General features: G+C 46.7%; 2 protein-coding genes and 1 long non-coding RNA gene across 7 annotated transcripts; 2 read left to right on the top strand and 1 right to left on the bottom strand.

Annotated features, from left to right (window-relative positions):
• The first annotated feature begins 134 nt into the window (after positions 1 to 134).
• tbc1d30 (TBC1 domain family, member 30) lies at positions 135 to 12,209 on the top strand. Of its 5 annotated transcripts, none has more exons than XM_029825400.1 (15): positions 135 to 865; positions 2,125 to 2,289; positions 5,813 to 5,874; positions 5,978 to 6,043; positions 6,490 to 6,615; positions 6,795 to 6,980; positions 7,077 to 7,146; positions 7,224 to 7,322; positions 7,397 to 7,565; positions 7,794 to 7,899; positions 7,984 to 8,090; positions 8,234 to 8,373; positions 8,710 to 8,925; positions 9,076 to 9,159; positions 10,583 to 12,209. In XM_029825400.1, the coding sequence occupies exons 1-15, from the start codon at positions 358 to 360 to the stop codon at positions 11,659 to 11,661; spliced, it is 3,183 nt and encodes a 1,060-aa protein (XP_029681260.1). In that variant the 5' UTR covers positions 135 to 357; the 3' UTR covers positions 11,662 to 12,209. The 5 variants fall into 5 exon arrangements, with proteins under 5 accessions (XP_029681260.1, XP_029681261.1, XP_029681263.1 ...); XM_029825403.1 differs by lacking the exon at positions 135 to 865 and adding an exon at positions 3,734 to 3,994 and having other exon boundaries at positions 2,155 to 2,289; XM_029825401.1 differs by lacking the exon at positions 9,076 to 9,159.
• Positions 12,210 to 12,370: 161 nt separating this feature from the next.
• Positions 12,371 to 22,304, bottom strand: prkcq (protein kinase C, theta). Its single transcript, XM_011613224.2, has 18 exons — positions 22,152 to 22,304; positions 21,765 to 22,045; positions 18,555 to 18,754; positions 17,217 to 17,277; positions 16,743 to 16,923; positions 16,636 to 16,667; positions 16,475 to 16,560; positions 16,071 to 16,200; positions 15,481 to 15,590; positions 15,216 to 15,342; positions 14,972 to 15,135; positions 14,727 to 14,900; positions 14,564 to 14,655; positions 14,410 to 14,472; positions 14,209 to 14,347; positions 13,903 to 14,091; positions 13,711 to 13,839; positions 12,371 to 13,624 (listed from the first exon to the last, which is right to left on the bottom strand). Exons 2-18 carry the CDS (start codon positions 21,880 to 21,882, stop codon positions 13,472 to 13,474), a joined length of 2,148 nt encoding a protein of 715 aa, XP_011611526.1. The 5' UTR covers positions 21,883 to 22,045; positions 22,152 to 22,304; the 3' UTR covers positions 12,371 to 13,471.
• On the top strand, positions 20,645 to 22,543 carry LOC115246558 (uncharacterized). The gene is made up of 2 exons (XR_003885688.1): positions 20,645 to 21,008; positions 22,001 to 22,543. It is a non-coding gene; the product is annotated as an uncharacterized lncRNA (long non-coding RNA).
• The last annotated feature ends 1,887 nt before the right edge of the window (positions 22,544 to 24,430 follow it).

The raw sequence follows: 24,430 nt of genomic DNA, 5'->3' as shown, positions 1-24,430 counted from the left end.
CATGGACGCTGATTGGTGGAGCGTCTTTTAAGCTGCCTTCTCATTGGTCCCCCGCAGACACCTGCACCTGTCGCGCCACCTGAAAGTTTAGCAGCCGTTGAGAAGTTGAGGCAGTGGGCTGGACCATTGTTCGATCTGGGAGGGGGGGGGACAGCACAGCCGAGTCCTGACCAATGAGGAAGGAACGGCAAGGCCGCCGGACGGTATTTACCTTTGGAAGCGGAATAATGGAGCGCTCCAGGAACTCGGTCCTCCTCAAGGAAAACTTTGCAAGTTCGGTTTCTTTCCTGGGAAAATAACCCCCCCATGTAGAGCCGTGGCGGGGGTAGTTTTGAGGAGTTTGCCGGTGATTTAAAAATGGACGCGGAGTTGGAGTTAAACGGGGAAGAACTTTTGGAAGTTGACATATGCGATCGTGGCGTGTGTTCTGAGGACGAGAGCGGCGTTTTTGTGAACTCGGCTTCTTCCCTGCAGGAAGAATTCTCCGGCTTCCAGCAGTGGGCGAGTCCGTCTCTGTCACCTCACCGTGACACATCATCACCTCCGGGGCAACAGAGCCACAACGGAGCGGGAACTCCGCCGGGGTCCGCCGCTCCCAGGCCCCGCACGGACGCTGACAGCGACGCGGAGAGCCAGGCGGATGGGCTCAGAGCCCCGCGGAGCTCCATCGTGGACTGCCTGCTGGTGGAGCTTTACGAGACCTACAGCGGAGGCAGCAGGAGGAATGCGGACAGCTGGGACAGCTCCACCGAGGCGTCCGGTTCCGATGCTTTCCCGGGCCGGAGCAACTCTGGGTCCAGCTTCCTGCAGGAGCTGCAGGAGAAACACACCAGGAGGCTGCAGATGAACTACCTGGGCCAGAAAGGTAAATGCACCTCGTGCAAAGGTGATTTTTGTGTTGTTTTAAAAAAAAACAAAAAAAACATATTAAGTCTCGAAGCTTCACGTGAGGACAATTCCTAATATAAAGTTCTAAAATCTTGGATCATTTCAAATGTCTGCCAATCTATAAATGCTTTACGAATCAGAGGTGTCACGTATCACTATTTGCAAACTGCTTGTCATTCTCAGTCCATAATTCTGATTATTTGCACCGGATCACTGGCAAATACAGATGTTAGATGCTGCAGCTTGTTGGCACAGGTGTCTCCAATAAAAAATACCTGGAGTTTAGGAGTTATAACAACTTAAAAGCTTGAATATATAGAAATGATCCCTGTTAATATGAAACAAATGGAAGAAACAGTGGTGACGTTAACAGAACATTGATGCATAGATGTGAAATGACCAGGGGACTAGTTGACGGGGCTTCCTGGGAGGGTGGAGAGGGACCCTAACGTGGGTGCCAGGCCGCCATTGTTTCCTTCCTTAAGGTGGATTCCTACTGTAAACATGGCCGAGCTTCCCAGTTCAGTGTTTGTCCTCGCTCAAGTCAAACAGTGCAGAGGATCGCTGCTCAGGAGGAGGGAACCAGGACGGATGAAGAGTGCCAGCGTTTCCCACAGCTAAACCAGTCTGAGGGGGGAAATTAATTTTATGTTTTTTCAAAAGATTCCCTTATGAAAACACAATATTTTCTGAAACAGACTGCACTGTGTAAAAGAGGATTTATGGATTCATTTCTTATAAAATTGAGATGTTTTTTGTGTTAACTTCAGTTGAGATTTATATTTTCAGTAGATGCAGGTTGGAGGGGAAGAAAATCCTAATAAAAACTGTCAGAATTCTACAAATATAAAAACCAGAAGTTCGGGAAAGGAAAAAAAAGAGTTTTTTTTTGAATGAATAGAATATATAAAATAGATATATATTTATATATATATATAAATAGTATAATCTCAGTTTAAAATTAGATCAGCATGTCGGAGCTCGTCTGGGTCGGTGTTCTGGTTGCTCCTCCTTGCCTGAGGCTCGGGGAAACACAGCAACGGCAGCAGTGTTCTCATTTCTATTCTCATTTTTATTCTCAATATTCACACATGTTGGAAATGGTCAAGCAGCTCCTCTGAATTAGGTCCAAACGTGGTTTTATAACCAGAAAACAGCTTCAGAGAACGTCACCCAGCAGGTAACCTCCTCCTTTAGCATTCAGATCGCCCTCGGCAAACGTCTTTGTGTTTTCAGCTCCGGAGGAACTGCGCGCCATCATCCAGGAGGCCAAATATCGCAGCGGCCTGCAGTCGGCTAAGCTGATCCGCCAGCTGAGGAGGCGAGACCGACTTAGCCACAAACTGCAGAAGAACTATGACATCATCACGGCGTGTCTCCAGGCTGTCTCACAGAAACGAAGTAAGGGCTCCTGTTTAGCTTTGATCGCAGATCAAAGTGATTTATGTCAACAAAATGTATGTTTTGCTGTCGTTTACGATGATTTCTTTTTGCCTTAAATGTTGGCTTAAAACGTGGAGGAAATGAGATTATTTATGTTTCATTCTGCAGCAACTCCAGATGTTTTACAGACCTCACAGCTTTTATTTTAAATCATGCAAAAGTAAAATGGCCCCCAGCAAATTTGGTTCCTTCAGAAGTTCTTTATTCTCTGATGTGTCTTGAGACTCTGAACAAATAGTAATTTAGTATTTGGTGGTTTAGGTGTTTCCTCCATTTTTCCTATCAGATGTTCTATAGAGGAAACTGAAGCGCCATTATTGAAGCTACAGGTTTGCATATCGAGAGTTCTCTCCTGTATCTTGAGTCGTATGAAAATAACTGACATTTACATAACTGAACAGTTCAGCTGTGAGCTCTGGGGTAGATAGTAGGTGCGTTCCCCTTATTTTAAAGATGTGTCACACAATAGAGGTCAGTGACTGATGACAACACCTGAGAAGAGATCAGCGTGTTCTCGTGCTGCTGCTGCAGCTCTGGGGACATTCCTCCAACAACCGGTTTCTATCTGACGTCTTCTTTTAAACTTTTTGCATCCTGTTTTAGGCACAATGATAAAACAATGTATATTTCATGTTAGAAGGACAAATGATTGTACAGGAGAGGAAAAGAAGCCCCCCCAAATATTTTCCCCTCACTTCTAAATCACTAAATATTGTGTCTGAAGCAGCTCGATGCTCCCTAACGTTTTCAGCCATCGTTTTAGTCGGTGAAGGCGAAAATGCGTCGGTTTCTGTGCTCGTTTACCTGGACACGGACGGCAAAGCTGATGGTAAAACTGGTGGAGGTGAAAGGTCGAAGCTCACACATTTGTTTTGTGTAGTCAACATAAATAAGAAACAATCATTGGCTGATGGAGAAAGAGTTTTTCAATCATTAGCCAGGCTGCAGATATTGAATGGAGCCTATCTTGAGAATCAAACCTTTTTTTGGTGTGTTTTCCAGCCCTTTAGGGGGCGCTGTTGCCCGTTTCCTGCTGCAGAATGAGGAAAAATCTGGAGTATTTCTAAAGTCTGAGCCACTAAGGCAATTAGAACTACAGTGATAGTGATTGACAGGTCGGTATTTTTTTTTGCCCACCATTACGTCATTGCCTGTCTCCTCCCCACGTGTCTCTCCATCCTCGCGCCTTCTCTCGGTGACGTTAGACCCGGAGGAGGATGAGGAGGTGAGCGGCATCATCGGAACCACCGTCCGTCTTCTTTTATAGCAGCGATCCTTTTGTTTTTAAAGATCCATCTCGGGTCTGTTCTGCCCGCGTGGTCGGCAACAAAAAAAAAAAACCGTCACCGGAAGTGATCTGAAACTGATCGCTTTGACCGATCGAATCTTCCCCGTTCTGGAGGAGGAGCAGCAGGAGCGGCAGCGGTTATCTGGACGGATCCGGTTCAGGAGGGGCGTTAAAGCGATGAGGTGACCGGACCCTCTGGTTCCCCGATGAGGCAGGAGCGGCTCCCCGCCGCCGGCAGGAGGCCGCGGGCCGGCGTGAGGCTGCGGCAGCGGCCGCAGGGCTCGGGAGGGGTCGGCAACATCATCAGCAACGTCCTTAAGAAACGTAACGGCATCTCCAGGAGTGCCCCCCGGCTGCTCTGCACCTTAGAACCAGGTGACACGGGTGCATGTCCGGGCGTGAGCGAGCGCGCTTTAAATGCGCCATTTGATTGGAAATCTTATTGATGTGATCAATTGCATGGCGGCACTTCCGGGTGCAGCAGCTTCTCTCGGGGGGTTTGTTTCGTTTGTTCCCATCAGATTAATCCTCCAAATCAGAAGACTGATTTTTTAAAAAAATTATTATTGACGCAAGAAGAGTTGTAAAGAAATCAAAGAAAATCAAATTTAATATCGATTTTTTTGATTTAGCTCATTTCCGGATATATATGACTATGCTGTTAAACGTGAGTGGGGCACCCCCGACAAAGGATTAAAAACACCAAATAGTATCCGATCAAGTGTCCGTTTTTACACCAACGACCACGATGGACGCAAATGTGGCAGGAAAACACTCATCCTCCTCCTGCACGAAGATAAGATCAAATAAATAATAAGAAGATCAAATGAGCAGGCGCTGAAGTGATATTAGCCCTGTTTTTAGGTTGCAAACAGGCGGAAATATGGTATTTTTGCCGATTTTTTTTTTTCTTTTTTGACATTTACAACAGATAATTTAAGAATTTACGTGACCATTAAAGTAAAATGATGCCTTCCTACACTCTGAGGTTTTCTACATCCGTATTTTTTAATCCTTTGGAATATCCATTTTAGTTAATGCCTCAAAATTTAACTATATATAAATATTAACTATATATAAATATATATATATATATGGATTTGAAGCAGCTGTTTGATGCTTTTTTAGCTCGTTCATTTTAGGAAAAAAAAGGTGAGCGTTTAGTTTGAATCATGGCGACTCTCCGGGGTGATTGGCGGCTGTCTGTAATCTGTGACGGGGCAGGAGGAGGGTTTTCCCCGCGATAATCCGCCCAGACCTCCCACAGGGAACTGCACAATCCAATATGGCGCAGGACCAAACGACAGAGGCGGAATATGCAGGTTTAACACACATTCTAAATAATTTCACGGCGTGAATTTCTCGCTTGTTAACGTGTATAAGTTTGGCTGCCGGCGGAGAATCGTTCCGGGTCCCTGCGGGACGTGGGAGACCTCAGCCGGCGGAGCCGTCGCTCCAGAGCCGGGGCATGTCAGCGGGTCGTTAGCAGAACCCCAGATCCGAGTGCTGCTGGAATTTTGTTTTAAATACGTTAAATATTCTCCATTAACGAGGAGATCTTGCAGTTACGAGCGAAGCAGAGACCGCGGGAAAACTTCAGCACCGAGAGGAAATGGACAGCGACACTTCCGCTTCCGCGTTTCAAAGCGCGTTTAAAAGACTTTTATTAATCTGACTGATCAAATAAACCACTTTAGAGGCCCCCTAATGAGGTGTTCACTGGGAGGATAACATATAAATATGAAGCAGATGAGTCTGATTGTTTTTACAATCAAAAGATCCAAAAGGGAACTTCTGGGTCTAAAATTTCGATCATTTGAGATTTTTCATCCCATAATCATTGCTGTTAGACCCATACAATGTACTGTAAAGTGTTACATAAACATAAACATGTGTAATTGTGTCCGCTGTTGCTCAGCTAAAATGCTAGCCTAACATCTGCCTTTCATATTTAATTTTTTTTAACCGTAGTAACTGTTTAAATATCACTGTTATGTGCTGGTAAGATATTTAAGTCCATATGATGAATTAATTGTTGATTCATTGATTTAAACTCATCATACTTCTGATCTGAAAGCTGTTTTACTGATCCTCTTTAACAATGACCATTTCCCTAACACCCCCTCTAAACAGTCCTACTACATTTATTCCCCTGTATGACAGGTCAATGCTAAAGGTTACGTTGTGTTTCAGGAGTTGACACAAGGCTGAGATTCTCCATTGAGCCGTCGCTGGGAAAGAACGGATTCCAGCAGGTAGAACACGTCCAACATCACTCACAGACACACTGATTTCATTAACCTGTTTACACCAATGTGTTTTCGATTGATCTGAATTGGGTTTGTTGTGTAAAAACAGTGGTACGATGCCCTGAAAGCAGTGGCCAGACTCCCCACTGGGATCCCAAAGGAATGGAGGAGGAGGGTATGTAACCCAAACGGGTTTTACAATTAAGAGGTTGTTTGAAAATACGCTTAACAGAAGAAGAGCTATTTCCTTTAGTGCTATAAAGTGAAAGCCATATGTAGCAGCATATGTAACCTAATTTATACCCAAACATTCGTGTGTATTTAGCAAATAAACCCACACATCGTCTGGGAGTGTTGCCATGGTTGAATGGATTTTGCCGGCCCTGTTATTTAATATTTAATAAACTGTAATCCTCGACCTCCAGCTGTTCTGACAGTGATGCTCCAAAGGAGCAGCTGACCCAGCTTCACTGGAAGAAAAGCGTTTACTTTGTTCACTCAAAGACGGCGAGACGAGAACGTGCCCCAGAGGCGCTCTGGCGTTCGTCTCTTCCTCTGTTGAGCGGAGCAGGAAGTGAAATCTCAGAGCTGAGCGAGGGGGTTTGCTGGCTGTGTCTGCAGGTCTGGCTGACGCTGGCTGACCAGTACCTCCACAGCATCTCCATCGACTGGGAGAAGACGCTTCGCTTCGCCTTTAACGAGCGGAGCAACCCGGACGACGACTCCCTCGGAATCCAAATCGTTAAGGTAGGCCGGCGGTTATTACAGATTGGGGATAGATGTTTGCAGTGAGTAAGATTGGCAGGAGTCGTCATGGTGACGGTCAGACAGGACAACGTGTCAACATGCTTGTGTCATCTTCATGTCGGCTCCCCTCCTTCAATCCGTGGCATCGTTCCCGATTCTTGATCCGTTCTGGTGTTCAGGACCTGCACAGGACTGGCTGCAGTTCATACTGCGGCCAGGAGGGGGAGCAGGACAGAGTGGTGCTGAAGAGGGTGCTGCTGGCGTACGCCCGCTGGAACAAGGCCGTGGGCTACTGCCAAGGGTTCAACGTGCTGGCCGCGCTCATCCTGGAGGTTACTGAAGGAAACGAGAGCGATGCACTGAAGGTACACACACACACTCACACACACACACTCACACACACGGACTCACACACCAAGTGAAATGGGCAGATTTGTGATTTTTGGCTTTTCTGATTTCAGGTGATGATCTACCTGATTGACAAGGTGTTACCTGAGAGTTATTTTGCCAACAACCTTCGAGCGTTATCAGGTAAACGCGCCAGGTCCTCCGACGGGGTGTAACTATGATACTTCGCGTGCTAACTGCCCCCCCCCCCCTCCCGTCAGTGGACATGGCCGTGTTCAGAGACCTGCTGCGTCTGAAGCTGCCCAGACTCTCCCAGCATCTCCACCTCCTTCAGAAATCCGCCAACAAGGAAGCCGGGGGTAAAGCCCGCGAGCACGTCGGCACTTCCTCCGCCCGCCCGCGGGAGTGTGTTGACGCCTCTGTTTGGCTCCAGGTAGCTACGAGCCGCCGCTCACCAACGTGTTCACCATGCAGTGGTTCCTCACCATCTTCGCCACCTGCCTGCCGGCGCCCACCGTGCTCAAGATCTGGGACTCGGTTTTCTTCGAAGGCTCCGAGATGCTGTTCCGGGTTGCCCTCGCCATCTGGGAGAGACTGGGAGAGTGAGTACAGCTGGGGACTACAGCGGTGCAGCCGTTGAGGGATGCTGCCTGTCTGTAGCGCCATCTAGTGGCCGTTTTGTTACCACCATCTTGCATGGCTTTACTCATGCACTCTAGGTCCAATAAGGGAAGGATTTTAAACTGTACCTGCTGGTAGAGGCATCAGAATCCATCTAAAATCACCGCCTGACTCGTAAACGCTGCTGGTCGTCCTGTGTGTCTGTCCAGGAGGATTGAATACTGTAAGACGGCCGACGAGTTTTACAGCACGATGGGGTGTCTGACGCAGGAGATGTTGGAGGAGAATCTCTTCGATTCCGCCGAGCTCATGCAGGTTCGTTGAACCCAAAATCGCCGCTGACGTCCATCCCCGTCCGATCCTGATGGAGAAATCTTCCGTAATTTTTTTCCCTTTCAGGAAGTTTACTCCATGGCCGTGTTTCCGTTCCCACAGCTGGCTGAGCTGAGAGAGAAATACACGTACAACATCACTCCCTTTCCTACCTCGGTCAAATCCAATGGAAGGTGTGTGTGTGTGTGTGTGTGTGTGTGTGTGTGTGTGTGTGTGTGTTCGAGCAAACTTATCGGTGATTTTAGACCAAAAATGGCCATAATGGGGTTTTTATTAGCAATAATGAGGACGAACTTTCATGCTTTTATCTTCTCAGTGGGGGTCTGGGCAGCTGGGAGAGCGACGACGATGCCGACATGGATGACGAAGACTCCATGGTGACGGCGCTGGGCTGTCTGGGTCCTCTAGGGGGTCTGCTGGCCCCTGAGCTGCAGCGCTACCAGAAGTACCTGAAAGGTGGGTGCAGCCAGAAGGTTCAGGACCAAACATCTGTCCCAAATCTCAAACGTCTGTCCTCGCTTTGACTCCAATCACAAATCCCCCCCCCCACTCCACCAGCAGCTCTTCCAACAGCCCGAGGGACTTATTTTAGCGGTTAAGATCTAAAGGCGAGGTTTTCTGAAGCCTAAACCCCCCCGCAAAGCCCTGTGATCTGATGTGATGAGGCCTGTCTGTGCAGCGCTTCCCTCCTTTTCCAGAGCTCTCGACTTTAATCTCCGAGCAACGTAAACGTGCCGCCGATTCGCGCATCGTAAAACCCGATTAACGATTCTCCCCCTGTCGGCGCCGCAGAGCAGCGAGCGGAGGAGAGCAACATCGCCGAGCTGAGCCCGGGGGCGGTGGGAGCCGCGGGGGCGGGAGGTGGAGGAGCCAAGGCGGAGCACAAGGCGTCAATCAACAGCATGATGATGGAGCGAATGAACACCGACATCTACGCCCTGAAGAAGCAGTACGCCCGGATCAAGAGGCGGCAGCAGCAGCAGGCTATGCAACTCTACGTACGCACAGGTGGGAGGTCGTAAACACACAACAGAACCTGCCACAGCAGCACTAAAGTCGGAGCGTTTGGCTAGGCTACAGGGTTAGCCTCAGAACCACAGAGGGGCCTCGTGGGTCAGACAGGAAGTTGGGTTGTTGATAATGACGTGTGACTTGTAGGTCCTGGAGTTGAAGCAGCCGTGAGCACGTGTGCTCTAAAGGAGCGGCCCGACGGTCAGAAGAGTCCCGACCGCCACCCTGACGGTACCGAGGTCCAATCAAGGGGTCGTCGGGAAACTAACTGGGTGTTCTGGTGGCTGATGGGGTTTAATAGTTTCTTTGTTTCAGCTGCAGAAGTTCAAAGATGATTGTTGGTATTTAAGGTTCTGGTCATTTGGGGCAGATTTCCAGTCAATTCTCCAGTTTATGAGTTTATAAACCCTTTTTTATTTCAATTCAACAGAATCTGACCAGGACTTTCCTCATTCTCATATTGTAAACCTGCTCTGATCGTCTAAATCAAACAGACGATGCTCTCAAAATTCCACCCAAACAAATCAGGCTTGAGGTTTCGCAATGAGCGAATTAGAACTGATATAATGTCTGATTTTAGGAATCATTTTTACAAATTCTGAGACCAAAAATTTTTTTTCGGGCAATTCGTCCAGTCTGGATTTATTTATTTATTTGTTTTGTTTATTTATTTTCATCAGTTTACGAAGAAAAAAAACCATTACAGGTTTCATAAAGTGTCTTTAAATGAATTTTGAGAGCATTTTAAAAAAATTGGATGGATTTAATTTAATTATTATTGATGTATTTAAGTGTACATTTAGTATATTTGCTTCATCTGGTGATGGTTTTGCTCCAGCTTACACTATTTAAACACGTATTTGGGGACAAACGTCACCCTGCTGATATGAGCAGCATTTTCAGTCAGAAGAAAACAACAGAAATCCCAGAATAATGCTCAGTAATTCCTTAGAACATCAGTTAAACGGCAGCAAATGTGCTCAGCCTCAGCGGTGACGGATGTGTCCGGGTACAATTCATTTCTGCATGATGGTTTTTTGGCCGATTGGTCTGTTGACAGCCTGGAATTCTTCCAGTTCCTCCAGTCTATCCTGTTCTGGGAAACCTGTCTGACATCATTGCTGTTTTATCTGTCGTTGTTTTCCCCATAGTCACACACACACACACACACACACACACACACACACACACACACACACACACACACACACACACACACACTCTCTCTCTCTCTAAATGCGCCGTTCATCTTTCATCACGTTAATTCTGGCCTGGTTTACACATATTAACTCTTTTCTGTTCTGGATTTTTCTTTTAACGTTGATTAATTTGTCTAAGACGCCCCCTGGTGTCCATCGGTGGTATGACACTTTCAGAACGAAGACTCTTAAACAGATCAATGAACTGATCATTTAGCTGATTACAGCAAGAATGACACAAATAACAGGATATTATTTGTAACAGGTAAAAGGGTAGGAAAAAAGTCACTTAATTAATAATAAGATGGGCATTAAAAAATGGCCAATTAAGGATAATTAGTGTCTAAACCTTCCGGGACACCAGGCGGCCGTGTCTCTATCCAGGTCTAGATATTTCTGAAGAACTAAATCCATACTTTCCTCTCTGTTCTCTCACTTTCTGACGTTCCTTCCAGACAAGTGTCCCGCCACCCGTGTGCTGCCGTCCCAGCTCAACCCCTCCAGCACCGTGATCAACCACCTCCTCCTGGGTCGGAAACCTCGCGGTGTCGGCTCCGGATACCCAAACATCGACACTTCCGGACTGCAGGGTCGGTCTGTGTCGCAGGGTCAGGCCTCCCCTGTCAGGCATCACCGCAGCTCGCTCACCTCCATCGGTACCGGATCTCCAGGGAGCTCCAAAGGGGGCCGCGGGTCGCCTTGGCACGCTAATGTCCGGGTTCACCGGAGAAACGTAGCCAGGGCTCGAGCTCAGCTGGGATTTGGAGATTCAGAGGAAAGGAAGGATGATGAAGACGAGGTGAAGAGGGGGAGCGAGGAGGAGCAGAAAGATGGCAGCGATTCCTCCTTCCCTCAGTCTCCCAATCCCTCCGGTACCGGGTCGATCACCGAGGAGACGAGACAAGCCAAAGTGGGAGAAGTGGTGGGTCAGCTGGAAGCCCTGGACCTAGAGGACATAAACCCAGAAACAGAACCTCCAGTCCCTCTGCTTCCTCCTCCTCCACCATCCTCCAGGAGACTCAAAGAGTCCGACTCCTCAGGTTCAGAGCAAACCTCCTCCCCCAAAAGACACTTCCCCGCCATTCCTTTAACTCCCCCCAACCAGCCGGTCGGCTTGAATCCTTCCCCCCCGCCCACCCCGAGCCACACCCCTTCTCCGGTCCCCACACCTTCCGATCTCCCACCTTCCCCCTCCATGCCATGCTCATCCTCTACAGCTAACAGCCTCTCTGCTCTCCATCCATCCTCCTTCTACAGAACCCCCTCCCCCTCCACTCCGTCCCTTTCTTCTCTGTCCTCGTCATCTCGCGTCTCCCTCTCGCCGTCCACTCCTGCGTTCCCGTCCTCCGGCGCCGTCCCGCCAAAGCAGCAGGTCTTTTCTCCCTTCCCGTGTGTGAAGCAGCCCAGGAAATCGGTAGCAGCCAGAAACCTCGGCCTCTACGGTCCGACGTCTCGAACCCCCACGGTCCACTTCCCTCAGCTCAGCCGCAACCTCAACCGCAGCAGCGGCGCCGGCACCACCGGGAGGCGATGACGACCCCCGTGATGCTACGACACCGCTTTGCCTCCTGCAATAAAACAACCTTCACTCTGAAGTTGTAGACACCAAGTGCATCCAGAAACCACCTGAAAGTCCCGAACTGGAGAAGCCATAACAAACACTGAAGGATCAAGCGGGAATTTAAGGGAAAATCCTCATTTTTGTTCAGTGGTCATCTGTATTCGTGCTAACAGCCGAGCTAATGCTAACACACGGCAGCATCAAGCCAAACATTATGCGCTACGATCTCCTCTTATGGTAATCTTCAGATCTTCCCATGCTATGGCACAATAAACGAAACCCTAGAATGTCTGTAAGTGTGGAAGCATTAAAGAAAATATTGAAAAGGTCACAAATGTCCAGAAACACTCGGCATTCTTCTGCTTTTTCTGTCAATTCTGGCATTTCCGATCTGGTCTGAAAGGATTCCAAGTGTTCGCACTCTTGTCTGTAACCGCGCTGTAACCCAGAATGTATGTGTCACCTCACTGAAGCCTGAACGCTGGCATCATTAAATCCAGACACGTGAAAAGCTCCTCAAAGTGGCCTTTGATGTTAATATTCTGTCTTCTCAACATCATTAAGATCAGTGGAGCTACAAGGAGCACCTCTGAAATTACAGTGATTATAATAGTGAGACATTAAAGGTTAAAAGCAGATTGATGGATGATTCCATTTGTTTTCAAAATATGAAACTTTAGAACCATGTCACCATATATTTTATTACATTTTCACACATAAAGGATGAACATTTAAACATTCACCATTCTCAGAGCATTTAGAAAAGTTTATTTGAGTTATTTCATTTGCTTGCTTGGTCTGTAACGGAGGCTATTAACGTCATCAACGCTGGTGAGTGTCTGAATTTCCAGCAAAAAATGAAAGAATTACGTGTTGGTTAGCCTAGCATTTGGGTGATTTGGCTAAGTTCCGTTAAGACGTGTAACACATGGCAGGTGTATGTGTCCAAAAACATGAAACGAGTCAATTTACTTGTGATTTTAAAATTTTAAATGTGATTCTTTTTCATCAGCCGCCCACTGCTCCAGGCCCCTCCCACACCGAAACCACGCCCCCGTCAGTTTACTAAAACAGAAGTTATTTTGTTGGCATCGAGAATTACGGATATTTTAACGCATTTGCCAGATTTAAGATACAAATCGCCATGTCGCATGTGACTCAACCATGTTTGTTGGCTCCGTTTGGCATTTTCTGATGACTTTTCCAGGTGGACGTTTCTCTCTGCAAACCTTCGTTAGCCCCGCCCACAATCACTGTACGAGATCTTGTCATAGGCCTACTGTAGTTTAAACTATTTTTTAAAAGAAAAAAACACTTAAGGTGAACAAATAAAATGCTTGTTGTGATGATTTTAGACAGAAAAGAAACAAGAAGCGACACATTTTAATGTGCGCGATTCACAAAGGGGAAAATAAACTCTACATTTTCCAGGACACCTGGTCCAACCACAGCAAATTTCCTGAGGTACTAGAAAACGCACATAAACATAAACCACTTCAATTAAGTTATAATATACATGAGAAATAAGTGACAGTTCAATTCTGAGCTTAATTTGGAGGTAATCATGTACTTTTTAACGCCTTTTCGGTTCTACGAGCTGTACAACATTTTAGGATTAAAACACCGATGAGCACAAAGACAACATCATTAAACATTGATTCTACAGTACTGACATTTAAACAGAGTTTTCTATCTAAAAATAAAAGCTGTAGATGTAAATTGTACATTGAGTCCATTACGGTACGTGTAGTTTTCAACTGAGCATGGTCTTTTTAAGCTAGCATCACGCCACACGAGCCATCCCAGGGTTTACGAAAGAGAAGTTTCTGAACATCGTCTGGTCGACACTGTTGATGAGCGTCCGGTCGGCGCAGGACAGCCGAGGCTTCTCGTTGATAAACTCCTTGTCGAAGTTGCTACAGTCACTGGGCGACGTCTGCAAAGGACCCATGGGGATACTTGGACACGCATCTCGATTGGCAGGACGCATGTAGCCGAATGCTATCGTTAAAGTGCACTTACCAAAGTCGGCCTGAAGGGCGGCGTCACCTGCCGTTGCTCCAGTGCATTCCAGTCAGTAGCGCTGAAGAAACGGTGCTCCCTGATGCTGCCCTTCACACCCAGACGCTCTTCGGGCTCCCTCACAAACAACTGAGACATGGATATCGTTAGCATGTTCTTGCTGGACTGATCAGCAAAAGGACTGTAGCTGACCTTCTTCAGGATGTCCTCAGCGTCTTTGCTGAGCCAGGAAGGGTAGGAGGGGTTGTCGGTGCGTATGGACTGAAAGAGGGCCTCCTCATTATGGCCGTGGAATGGAGACTGACCCGTCAACATCTCGTAGAGCAGAACACCAAAGGACCACCAGTCCACAGAACTGTTGTACTTCTGGCCCAGCAGGATCTGAGAAACAACAATTGACTTCTTTATTCATATTTAGCCTCAAAGGAAGCTAAACCAATAGCATACTTCTGTAAAAAGGTTAAAGGACAACCGCTGACGGTAGAGGTGTGATTTTACCTCGGGGGCGATGTAGTCAGGAGTCCCGCAGAAGGTGGATGTCTGCGACTCGTCCTGCATGTTTTCCTTGCACATACCGAAGTCTGCGATCTTTATGTGACCATCAGAGTCCAGTAAGATGTTGTCAAGCTTCAGATCCCTGTAGGGGATACGAGGAGTCAGGCAGTGTGCTCCGCACCGCATCAGACCGTGGAGCCTCACCTATAAATGATTCCTTTAGAGTGAAGAAACTGGAGGCCGCAGATAATCTCAGCGCCGTAGAAGCTGCGGGAAGACACAGTCAGCGAAAAGGATGACGACAAAAAAGAAGGTAGGCATTCGAAATAGTTGGACTTGAGGTTTAAGCTGAACATACGTAGCTCTGTCCAGGGCAAACCTGTGACAGTTCTGAATGTGGAACATGAGGTCGCCTCCGTTCAGATACTCCATTACGAAGAAGAGGTTCTCCTGGATGTAGCAATGCAGAGATGTTAGAACTAGGTGGATGATCCCTCATGGAGGTCTGGACAGGGTCTTACCTTGGTCTGAAAGGTGCAGTAAAGGTGCGCCAGAAATGGGCTCTCCCAGGCTAATGAGAGGACCCTCCTCTCCACCATGGTGCACTCCACGTCGTCGTCCATCAGCACCACGTCTTTCTTTAGAGCCTTCACCGCGAAGAACTGCCCACTTCTTCTCAGCTCGGCTAAAAACACCTGCAGAGATTTTTAATTGTTACCACACCAACTCCTTCTTGCTGTGCTTCCTATCTGGATCAGAACCGCACCTTCCCAAAGCTGCCTTTCCCGAGCAGCTTGTGCAGTGCAAAGTCCTCAATGGCGTATTTGGGGGCGTGGTCCTTCCTGGGAACGGCGTACACAGGCTCCGCTTCTGTCTCCGTAATCGATATAGAGATGTCTGCCGGTCCATCCCAGGAGACGCCCTGCAACTCTGGAGGCAACTTGGTCAGGCAACAGGAGGGCAGAAGGATCCGCCATAACTGCTGGGAGTTATGAGAGTGGGGTCTCTACCTTTGGTTCCAGGAGCTGTGGTCGGAGTTCCTGTTATTGGTCCAGACGGAGCTCGGACGATCCCCGGTTGGCTCACACTCACCGGACCTTCTCGACCAATGTCTTCACCTTCTTTAGTAGTCCTGGCCTGAACACAGGAGGTAGGACCGCTAACGGTTTGGACTTTGAGTCAAAGAACATCCTGAAAACCTCCAGTTTCAAAGCGAAATTTTGGCTGCATAGGCGTTCGTCTAAGGCAACGCGCTCATCCGCGTTGACGTCTGACCTGCTGTTTGGTCTCAATGATGGCCAAAGCTTCGGCCATCAGTTTCTGGTTGACCCCGCAGAGGTTTGCCACTTTGTTCTGGCATTTATGGTGGATGTTCATGCCGCACTCTGCAGAAGAAACCCAACATTTAAACACCCTCCAAACCACAGCACCAATGACTCGGCTAATGACTAAGCTGAGGGTATCAGATCCTGAGGGTCTAAACCTGGATCATTCGGTCGTTAAGCTGCTGTGACAGCTGCTGCATTTTTTTCCGGATGGGAAATGTTGAAAAACGCGCTGCGGTCGCAGCTGTTGCAAGTGTTGGATTTTAAACTGGGAGTCTCTGAAATCCTTGGATAAACTGGAGGATTAAATTTTGCGAAAATGTTCACAATGAGAGATCAAATAAAATCGACTCGTCTTTTCATGGACTGGCTGTCGCGGTGTCAAATTTCGGTGTGGGAGAAATGGATTTTCAGGGGTCAAATGCAAACACAGGTCATCTGACCTTCACAACAGACGACCGAGGAAGGAGGAGAGCAGCAGGAAGGATCCCGATTCAGCTAAAATTTCAATTTCAGCACAGAAGGCCAGAGTTGTCTCACCCTCACATTTGAGTCCCTGCCTAGCGAGTCCCCACAGTAGCGTCCCGCAGTGCTCGCAAAAGGTCGGACTCTTGTAGTTGTAGACTTTGAACCTGTGAGGCATGTCGATCTTGAAGCGCTCCTTGTGGCTCTGAAACACGGACAAACCGTCGCACAAGACAGAGATAGCCTAGCATTAGCAGACGCAGGACATGCTATAATACTCCCTGTCAAGTCCTCTGAAGAGTCCCACACATTAATCTCAAACTTGCACAACCTGTGCGGCTAAAAGAGCAGCTAGCAGCATTGTGGCTATTGTTGGAGGCTTTAAATGAACCAGAATGAAGCTCTGCAGCTGACGCAAACATCATCCTTCACTGTGCAATGGCCTGGCTAGGGTAACTGGTCTTGATGCAGGTACGCACCAGCGTTTCCCTGCTGTTGACGGCCGAGCCCGTGCATTTGGCGATGACTTTGTCGATGCATTTTTTGTGTATGGCAGCGTTGCATTCTGGAGAGACAAAGACGAGACCCGAGATGAAATCAGGTGGAGTTCAAACTCCCGCCAGAGGAAAGTGTCACTCACGTCTGCACTGGTAGCCCTGCTTGTTCAGACCCCTGAGGTGGACAGAAACAGGCGATATGACGGACGCGCTAGTGAGCAACATGATATCGACGTGGCCTCTTACGCACCAGACAAACTCTTTGCAGACGGAGCAGAAGGTCGGCTGAGGGAAGAACGTAGCGCTGAATTCGTGGGATTTCACCACGTGGATTTTGGCCTGTTTGATTGCCCCTCGCCGCTGGTGAAGCGTGAAGACGCCATCCCGCTCCCGCTGGGACTCTGAGCAAACACCAGTCTGACCAGCAGCATCTGGAACACAACGATCTCTGATTATTTAGCTGTCCAAATGTCTAACTAGCTTCAAATTGTTGGTGTGGATCGATCATAGTGTGATCACTAGCAAGGCATGTGCATTTGTGTGTTTTCTGCAGGAATCCACGAACGCATCATTGAGCATCACTTTGATAACCAGCAGAGGGCAGTAAACATGCTAACGATGGTCCAGTGAGTCACCACTCGAGGCCACGTCCTCATGGTGGACGTTCCAGCTGCGTTGCCGTTGCCTCTGGTGCTACCACTGTGATAGCTGCAGACGCACTCACCACTTTTCTCCAGAAAATATCGGGCCTCCATCAGCAGGCGGCCCTGCGGCTTCAGCTCCAGCTGAGAGAAGCACAAGAAACATTTTTATCATCTTATCTCAGCGGAACACGTGATGCCATCTGGCTAACGCTAACTACGTTTCTTTTGTTTGTCAGCTACCGTGATCTGGTATTATTTTATAATGTCGCGGACAGTCCCATTTAATCTACTCTATCAACGGTAAAGAGGACATTAATTGAAAGAGAGTTCTGATGGCTAAGAGTGTGGTGCTTTTAGTGATCTGACCAGTATTATTATGTTGTTTTATCAATAAATTCGGTTTTCCTATATTAAATTACATCTTCCCAACTCAGAAGCTTGTGCTTGTGTAGGATGGTAAAATTAATTTCTGGTCAAAACCCTTAAGCTAAATCTTTGACTTTCTTCTTTTTATGTTTGTTTTAAATGTTATTTATTTAGATAGATATTTCTATGGATATTTGAACTTTAACACAAGGTCAATATTATCAGTTTAGCAGTTGCCAGTTGCTTTTTAGTGGCCTGCACTTCTATCACAGTGTCCTCTAAATACAACGCACATCAGGACACACAGAAGGTGGGTCGCTAATATATAAAGAAAACAGTAGTGGGCCCATGATTGAGCCTTGTGGGGCGCCAGTGTTCAACTGCAGAGCTTTAGAAAGTTAGTTGTTAAAACAACATTTTTACATCTAGAAGTCAGATTAGACTCAAAGTGCTAATGGGGAGAATTTGAATGTGGACAGTTTGGTCAGAAGGACCTTATGGTTGACCATGTCCCGGGCTGAGTCCAGGCCGAAGAACACTGCACCAACAACAACAACTCTTGTCTTGTAGTTGGCCCTAAAGCCAAACCACATGGGATGCAGATTAAATGTACTAGTATTTAAGGAGACAAGAAGCTTCCAGCAAACAGTTTGGCTCATTTTTCCTATTTTCCTATTTATTTAAATGGGATTTAACACAACCACCCCTGTTCCCAAAGGTTCTGTTCACTTTAAGTTCCAGAAAGGTCTAGCAAAGAGTCAACAGGACTGTTGAAAGTCACTGGAGGACCTTTTGCTTCTCAGTTCTGACTGAATAGCTGTCGTAGCATCAGTTAGCCAAAGTACCCATTGAAATCATTTGATGGGGGCGGTGCCCATCAAGTGAGTCGTTAGGGTCCCAAGCCAGATCGGAGCGCAATGGGTTTTAGATGGAGAAGTTATGCATTAGGCCTCCCCTTCTGTTGAGGGATGCTTGTTGTAGCCTGACAAAGATTCCTTCTTTTACCCCTCTTTCAGGTCATGTCTCTTCACTTCCTGTTCTGCTGCACTCACCCAGATCTCCAGCTTTCCATTCTCCTTCTTGCACCGCGTTGCCAGCGAGTCCAGGGGAACCATGGCCTCGGACTTGAGCTCGGCCGTCTGGCCCTTCACAACCACATGCATGACGCGACCGCGGTGGATGTGGGCATCGAAGGTAGTGTTCCACGACGGGTACATGGTGGGCTTCTTCTGTTTGTAGACTTGACCCTTCTCTATATCAAAGAAACATCAAAGTCGCATTAAAGCGATACTCCTCAAGATCAGATCAGATTACAGTTTAAAACAGTGTTAAATATTCTGTTTTTTCAATGACAATAACGTGATCAATTGTCTGGATGGTCAAATTTTCTGGAAGAGGAGAACATCTGTTGGTGACATAATCCCAGCAAATGGGATGACCGGCAGCGTGTGACTTTCCAGGGATTAAACGCTCTTTTGCTGCCACAATCTGCCGTATAAAACTCACAGATTTCTCTGAATTCTGGACATTTTCTGGAATGGCAGCATATTTATTTTGGAGGATAATAAAGCAACAAACATCAGGAGAAAGTCGGCACCATCAGAGCCTATTTTAAAGTCGAGGCAACGATAACAAAATCTGGACATCGTAACGGACATCTGCTGCTTTAAAACATATCCACTTACGTAACGGCCGCGTGCCGCTCTGTCCACTAATCTGATCTGAAAGTGATCGTCTGTCTCATCCATCATCTGATCTGAGAAATGACATCAAATAAATTCTACGGTTGCTTCCTGGGATGGTTTGTTGCGTATCTAACGGACTTTGTCTCTGTTGGCGTCCATGTTCTGCTTAAGTTATCGCTTAACTCACAATAACGAAGGAAACCAAAAACCAAAGCTGTTCCAGATACGCTAGTTAAGCTAGCTTAGTGGATTTATAGTGATCAGAGACCCATTAGATTTATTCCACAGATGATGGATGGCAACTCAGTGGGGGCCACCTGGGTTATTGTGTCCACCTGGTCAATGGCTTGTTTACACAAATAGCTAAACTCATTTAGGCACAAAGATGTGGTCAAGACACCTTGAAGAGTTCAAAATGAGCATCAGAATGGAGAAGAAAGAGGATTTAGTTGACTTTGAACCTGGCCTGGTGGTTGGTGCCAGACAGGCTGGTCTCAGAAGGTGCTAATCTCCACTGGCAACCATCTCTGGGGTTTGCAGAGATGGTCCACACGGCCAGGTTAGTTGGAGATGATAGAAAGGCAGCAGTAATTCAAATAACCAGCGTCTCTGAAAGGACTGAAGAAGGTGGGCAACAGCAGCAGGAGATCATGCCAGGGGCCCCTCCTGAGGCCACAGTTCCCAGACTCACCCTAACTGGACAGCAGAAGATGGGGAAAACATTGCTGGTTGGAGGAGTCTCAGAATTTGGTTGGGTCAGAATTTGGCAGAAACACCATGAAAGGATGGATCCTTCCTGCCTTGTTCCAACAGTTCAGGCTCCTGATGGTGATGCAGTGGTGGGGATATCTACTTCGGGCCCCTTAGAACCAACTGAGCATCTTTTAAACAGCGAGTATTGTTCCTCAGTATTGCTGCTGACCTCTTCCATCCCTTTATAACCACAGTGGACCAGCTTCTGATGGCTACTTCCAGCAGGATAATGAACCATGTCATAAAGCTCAGATCATCTCTAACTGGTTTCTGGAACATTCCCATTCACTGTACTCCAGTGGCCTCCACAGTCACCAGATCTGAATCCAGTAGAGCACCTTGGAGATTCACATCATAGAAGCCAACTAATCTGCAGCAACTGCGTGATGCTGGCATGTCAACAGGGAGCTAAATCTCTGAGGAATGTTTCCAAAACGTTGCTGAAAGTGAATCAGGAAGATTTAAGACTGTTCCGAAGGTAAAAGTGGCTCCAACCTTTTACTAGCAAGGTGAACGTAACAAAATGGCCGAGCAGTGTAAAAAATCCCTCCCTTCTGGTGTCCCTGAAGGGTGTCCTGGCTTCTTTGTCCTGTTGGAAGGTGATAAATTTCCCTCCATCCATGACTTTTTAGAAGCTAAAAGCTTCAGTCTGGGTTCCAACGGAGAGCCTTGGTTCTCGGGTCTTTTCTGTCACAAAGGTCGTGATTTTGGTCATCAGCAGCAGCAAAGAGTTTCACAAGCTAAGGTGAGACGATTCAGACGATCAACACAAAACCAGAAGTCATTGTTCTCCTCTCTCACACACACACACACACCCACGCACACACCCACACGCACGCACGCACGCACGCACGCACGCACGCACACACACACACACACACACACACACACACACACAGAGTCTTGTGGTTTCTCAGAGGAAAAGAAACATCAGAACTGTTCTCCTTCCGCTCAGTGACATACAAAGACAACCAGAAGGACAGCACAGATACGTCCTCTTATCTGGACGGGACGTCTCCTAAAATCGACAGCACGTTGACTGATGCTGACCGTGGCGCTTGTTCATAGGTACTCGAGTTAGACCCCTCTGAGCCGCGGCTTCTGCCGCGTCTGTCCAGCTTCTCCGTTCTTCTTCTTCTTCTTCTTCTTCTTCTTCGTTTTAGTCGTGTTTTTTCTGCCTGTTAACACTCTGATCTGTTGCCCAGCTCTAAAAATAAAAATAAAGACGCAACTTCTGCGTCACTATAATTATCGTAAAAGCCAACGATTGTAGCTTTGCTCGACACTTCCGCCACACAGGGGATTGGGTTTTTTTTGCATATGGTGCAGAGTACAAGCCTCCAGGCTGAAGGAAAGTGTAACCAAAACCTGAAACTGAGATCTGCTCTGATCTTTGGTTAATTCCACGGTGCTTTAACCATCCCTGCCGATGCATCAGGACGCTTCACCTCTTTTAGTCAAGATTATGTCCAGTTTAGTTGCTGCAAAGCTGCTGACATACGCCCGTCGCCGCTTAATCTGACGACAGGCAGATGGACTTCGGCTTCATTTGTCACATCTGGACTGGTAAACCAGGACACGACTTTCGCTGAACCTGGTTCCTGTTTGCTAATAGACGGGTGATCCTGTTGCTAGGTTACACATTTGGATTAACTGGCGACCATGTCAACACGAGCTCATCATCATTCAGATGAAACATTCAAGCTGTGGTGGGAATAATCTGGATTAAATTAGCTCCATCGTGCACGGGTCCAGTTTAGCGACAGTGTTCTGCTAACATGTTCTGCTACACAATATTCAATCAACTCCTCAGACAGGACTAACCTGTCTCCACGGCTTCCTTCATGTAAACAGCACAGTAGGGGTTCAGCACCTCCTCGTGGTAGGCCAGACCCGGGTCAATCTCAAAGCTGGAGAAGCCGATTCGCAGGAACGGCGCCATAAGAGCGGGTTTCTCCCTCGGCCCCTGAATATCTGTCAGACCAGCAGAACGCCAGAGCGCGCTGCCGTTAGCACGCTTCCTGTGTGGGACGCCCTCTGATTGGCCCTCTCACCTCCAGAGGAAAGACGGGGCGTCGGAGGGGGAGGCAGACTGGCGAGGTTCGCTGTGACAGAGAGAGAGAGACACTTCATCACCATGACGCCTCGACCACGAGAGCCGGCGGTAAGCTCTGTTTTAAACCAAATCCAGTAAAAGCATACGTCTCGCACCAGGAACCTGAACAAACTCCAAACCAGAGAGCAGCTGAAGTCAACCAGCGGACCTCCAACACTCGTCAGCACCAGCTGTCGATAAAAAACTTTGTTAAATCCGACGTCTGAGGAGGAAACAACCGAAACCACCGGCGCTGCCTCGACTGCAGCAGATTTATGCGACCGGGTGACAGTGGATGTGACATTTAAGGCGTGTGTGTGTGTGTGTGTGTGTGTGTGTTTGCCTGGGAGGGGTCTATTAATAGAACTGAAATACTAGACTAGAGTAAATTGCACCCCCCCATGAGTCCGTGTTTCTGTGGTCTTCATGACTAACAGTGAAGTCATTTTTAGTATGTTTGAGATGGTGTCATGCTGACAAATCACCACATAAAATACAGTAAATACAGCGAGTATGCCTAGCTTAAACTGTAGATGTTACACATGAAGATAACATGTGTGAAACAGATTTAGAACAACCCCAATAATGTTTTTTAGTAGATAAAATAAAAGACAAATCTTAAATGAGAATTTTTTCCCCTCTGGTTCATTTTTGATATAATGTTCCTGATGTTAGCGCATTAACGCTAGCTTCATGTTAACATGAGCTACAATCATCTCAAGTTTTTAAAATACCTTCTCCTATGATTGGATCTTTATGTTTATGTAGATTAGCTAATCTAGGTAATCTGTTAGCTGCATCAGTCTGACAGGAAGCTTTTGATGCCCCCATGCTAACTGTGACAAGTGTCATTCAAACACACAAATGATCTGATCTCTGTCATCTGCTTAATCACACCCTTGCAGTCGACGGGCGCTAACCCTTCCGGCGTAGAATGGTGGACTCCACCACACTTCCTGTGGTGAAGCCTCACAAGCAGAGCTGAAGCAGCCTGGAAAACATCAAAAATAAGACATCTAAATCGAAAACAGCAGCTGAAAAACACACTTCAACTCAGAAAACACAACAACAAAACACAAGCTTGAGTCGTAGAGCACGCATATCGCTCGTAAACATGTAAAAAGATAGACCTGTGCTACCAACGTTAGCTTCAGCTCAGTAACATTTTAAAGAATGAAAACTGCTTCACTTTTTACTGAAGTTTCCATTTAAATGTTGTAAATAACAGCGATGTAAAGTTTGAAGGGTCTTAGTGGAATAAATGCTTTTCCTGATGAAGTAGCCACGAGCTAAGAGGATTTTCACCAGCACACGGGGGCCATTGTTGAAACCCTTAATAAACCTGCTGATGATGCTTAATGTGCTATTCCAGGCATAAACAAAGGTGGTAGCATCATGCTAATAACCATGTAGCTAAAGCTGCTTTTTCATGGTGAGAGTTAATATTTATTGTTGTTGTCGGGGGGTCTTCACCTTTAGGAACATCTGAGGCCACATGTGGACCTTGTGATACCCCCCGTCCACCCTCAAACAGAGGTGAAAGGTCACACAAACCTTTGTCAAACCTTTACAGAGGGAAGGTAACACAGCATGGGCCAGAGCCTGTGTGTGTGTGTGTGTGTGTGTGTGTGTGTGTGTGTGTGTGTGTGTGTGTGTGTGTGTGTGTGTGTGTGTGTGTGTGAGACAGGAGCATTTGCTGCCACACTAACATGGGGTCACTTGATCAAAGATACAGTAGAAACAGGACAGATGAGTGTGTAAACTCACAATAGAGATAAAAGGGAATTTTAGAATGATAAAAAGTTGTAAAAGGACAAAAAAATGGCATCATTAAAAGCTGATGAAAAAGTGAGAGTGTAACAGGAAGTGAAGAAACAAAAACAGGAGGCAAAACAAAGACATGAAAAACCAGAATGAAAAATAAAGCGATGAATTAGAAGAAAAATAAGTTGCAAGACCAACAAATTAAATATGACTGAGACAAGGTGAAGAAATTAGCTAAAGGCAAAAATGGTTAGAAACACATCAATTGCATTTGGGTTTTTTTTTCAAATTTTGTAGAAATATTGATTCTTTTCTGATCTATCTGTGAAAAATCTCACACATTTTATATAGTAACACACTTTTTCTTGTTATGTCACAACAAAAACACGATTTATACCGAATTCTATGTATATCAAAATATTGACCTTTAACACAGTTGATATTTTTCAGGTTTTATTGATCAAAAAAGTAAAAGAAGAAGGATTTTATCAGGCTAGTTTGAAGTATTTTACATGCGGCGTAAATCTGAATTTGACTCATTAAGACAAATCACGGTACGGAAAACTAAAATATTGACAGATATGAATCTACCTCTGTGTCAGGCTTTAACACCGTTCTAAAAGAAAGGTGA

The sequence above is a fragment of the Takifugu rubripes genome, chromosome 18 (assembly GCF_901000725.2).
Source record: "Takifugu rubripes chromosome 18, fTakRub1.2, whole genome shotgun sequence".
Classification (NCBI taxonomy): domain Eukaryota; kingdom Metazoa; phylum Chordata; class Actinopteri; order Tetraodontiformes; family Tetraodontidae; genus Takifugu; species Takifugu rubripes.
This window is presented reverse-complemented; position numbering and strand designations above follow the sequence as displayed.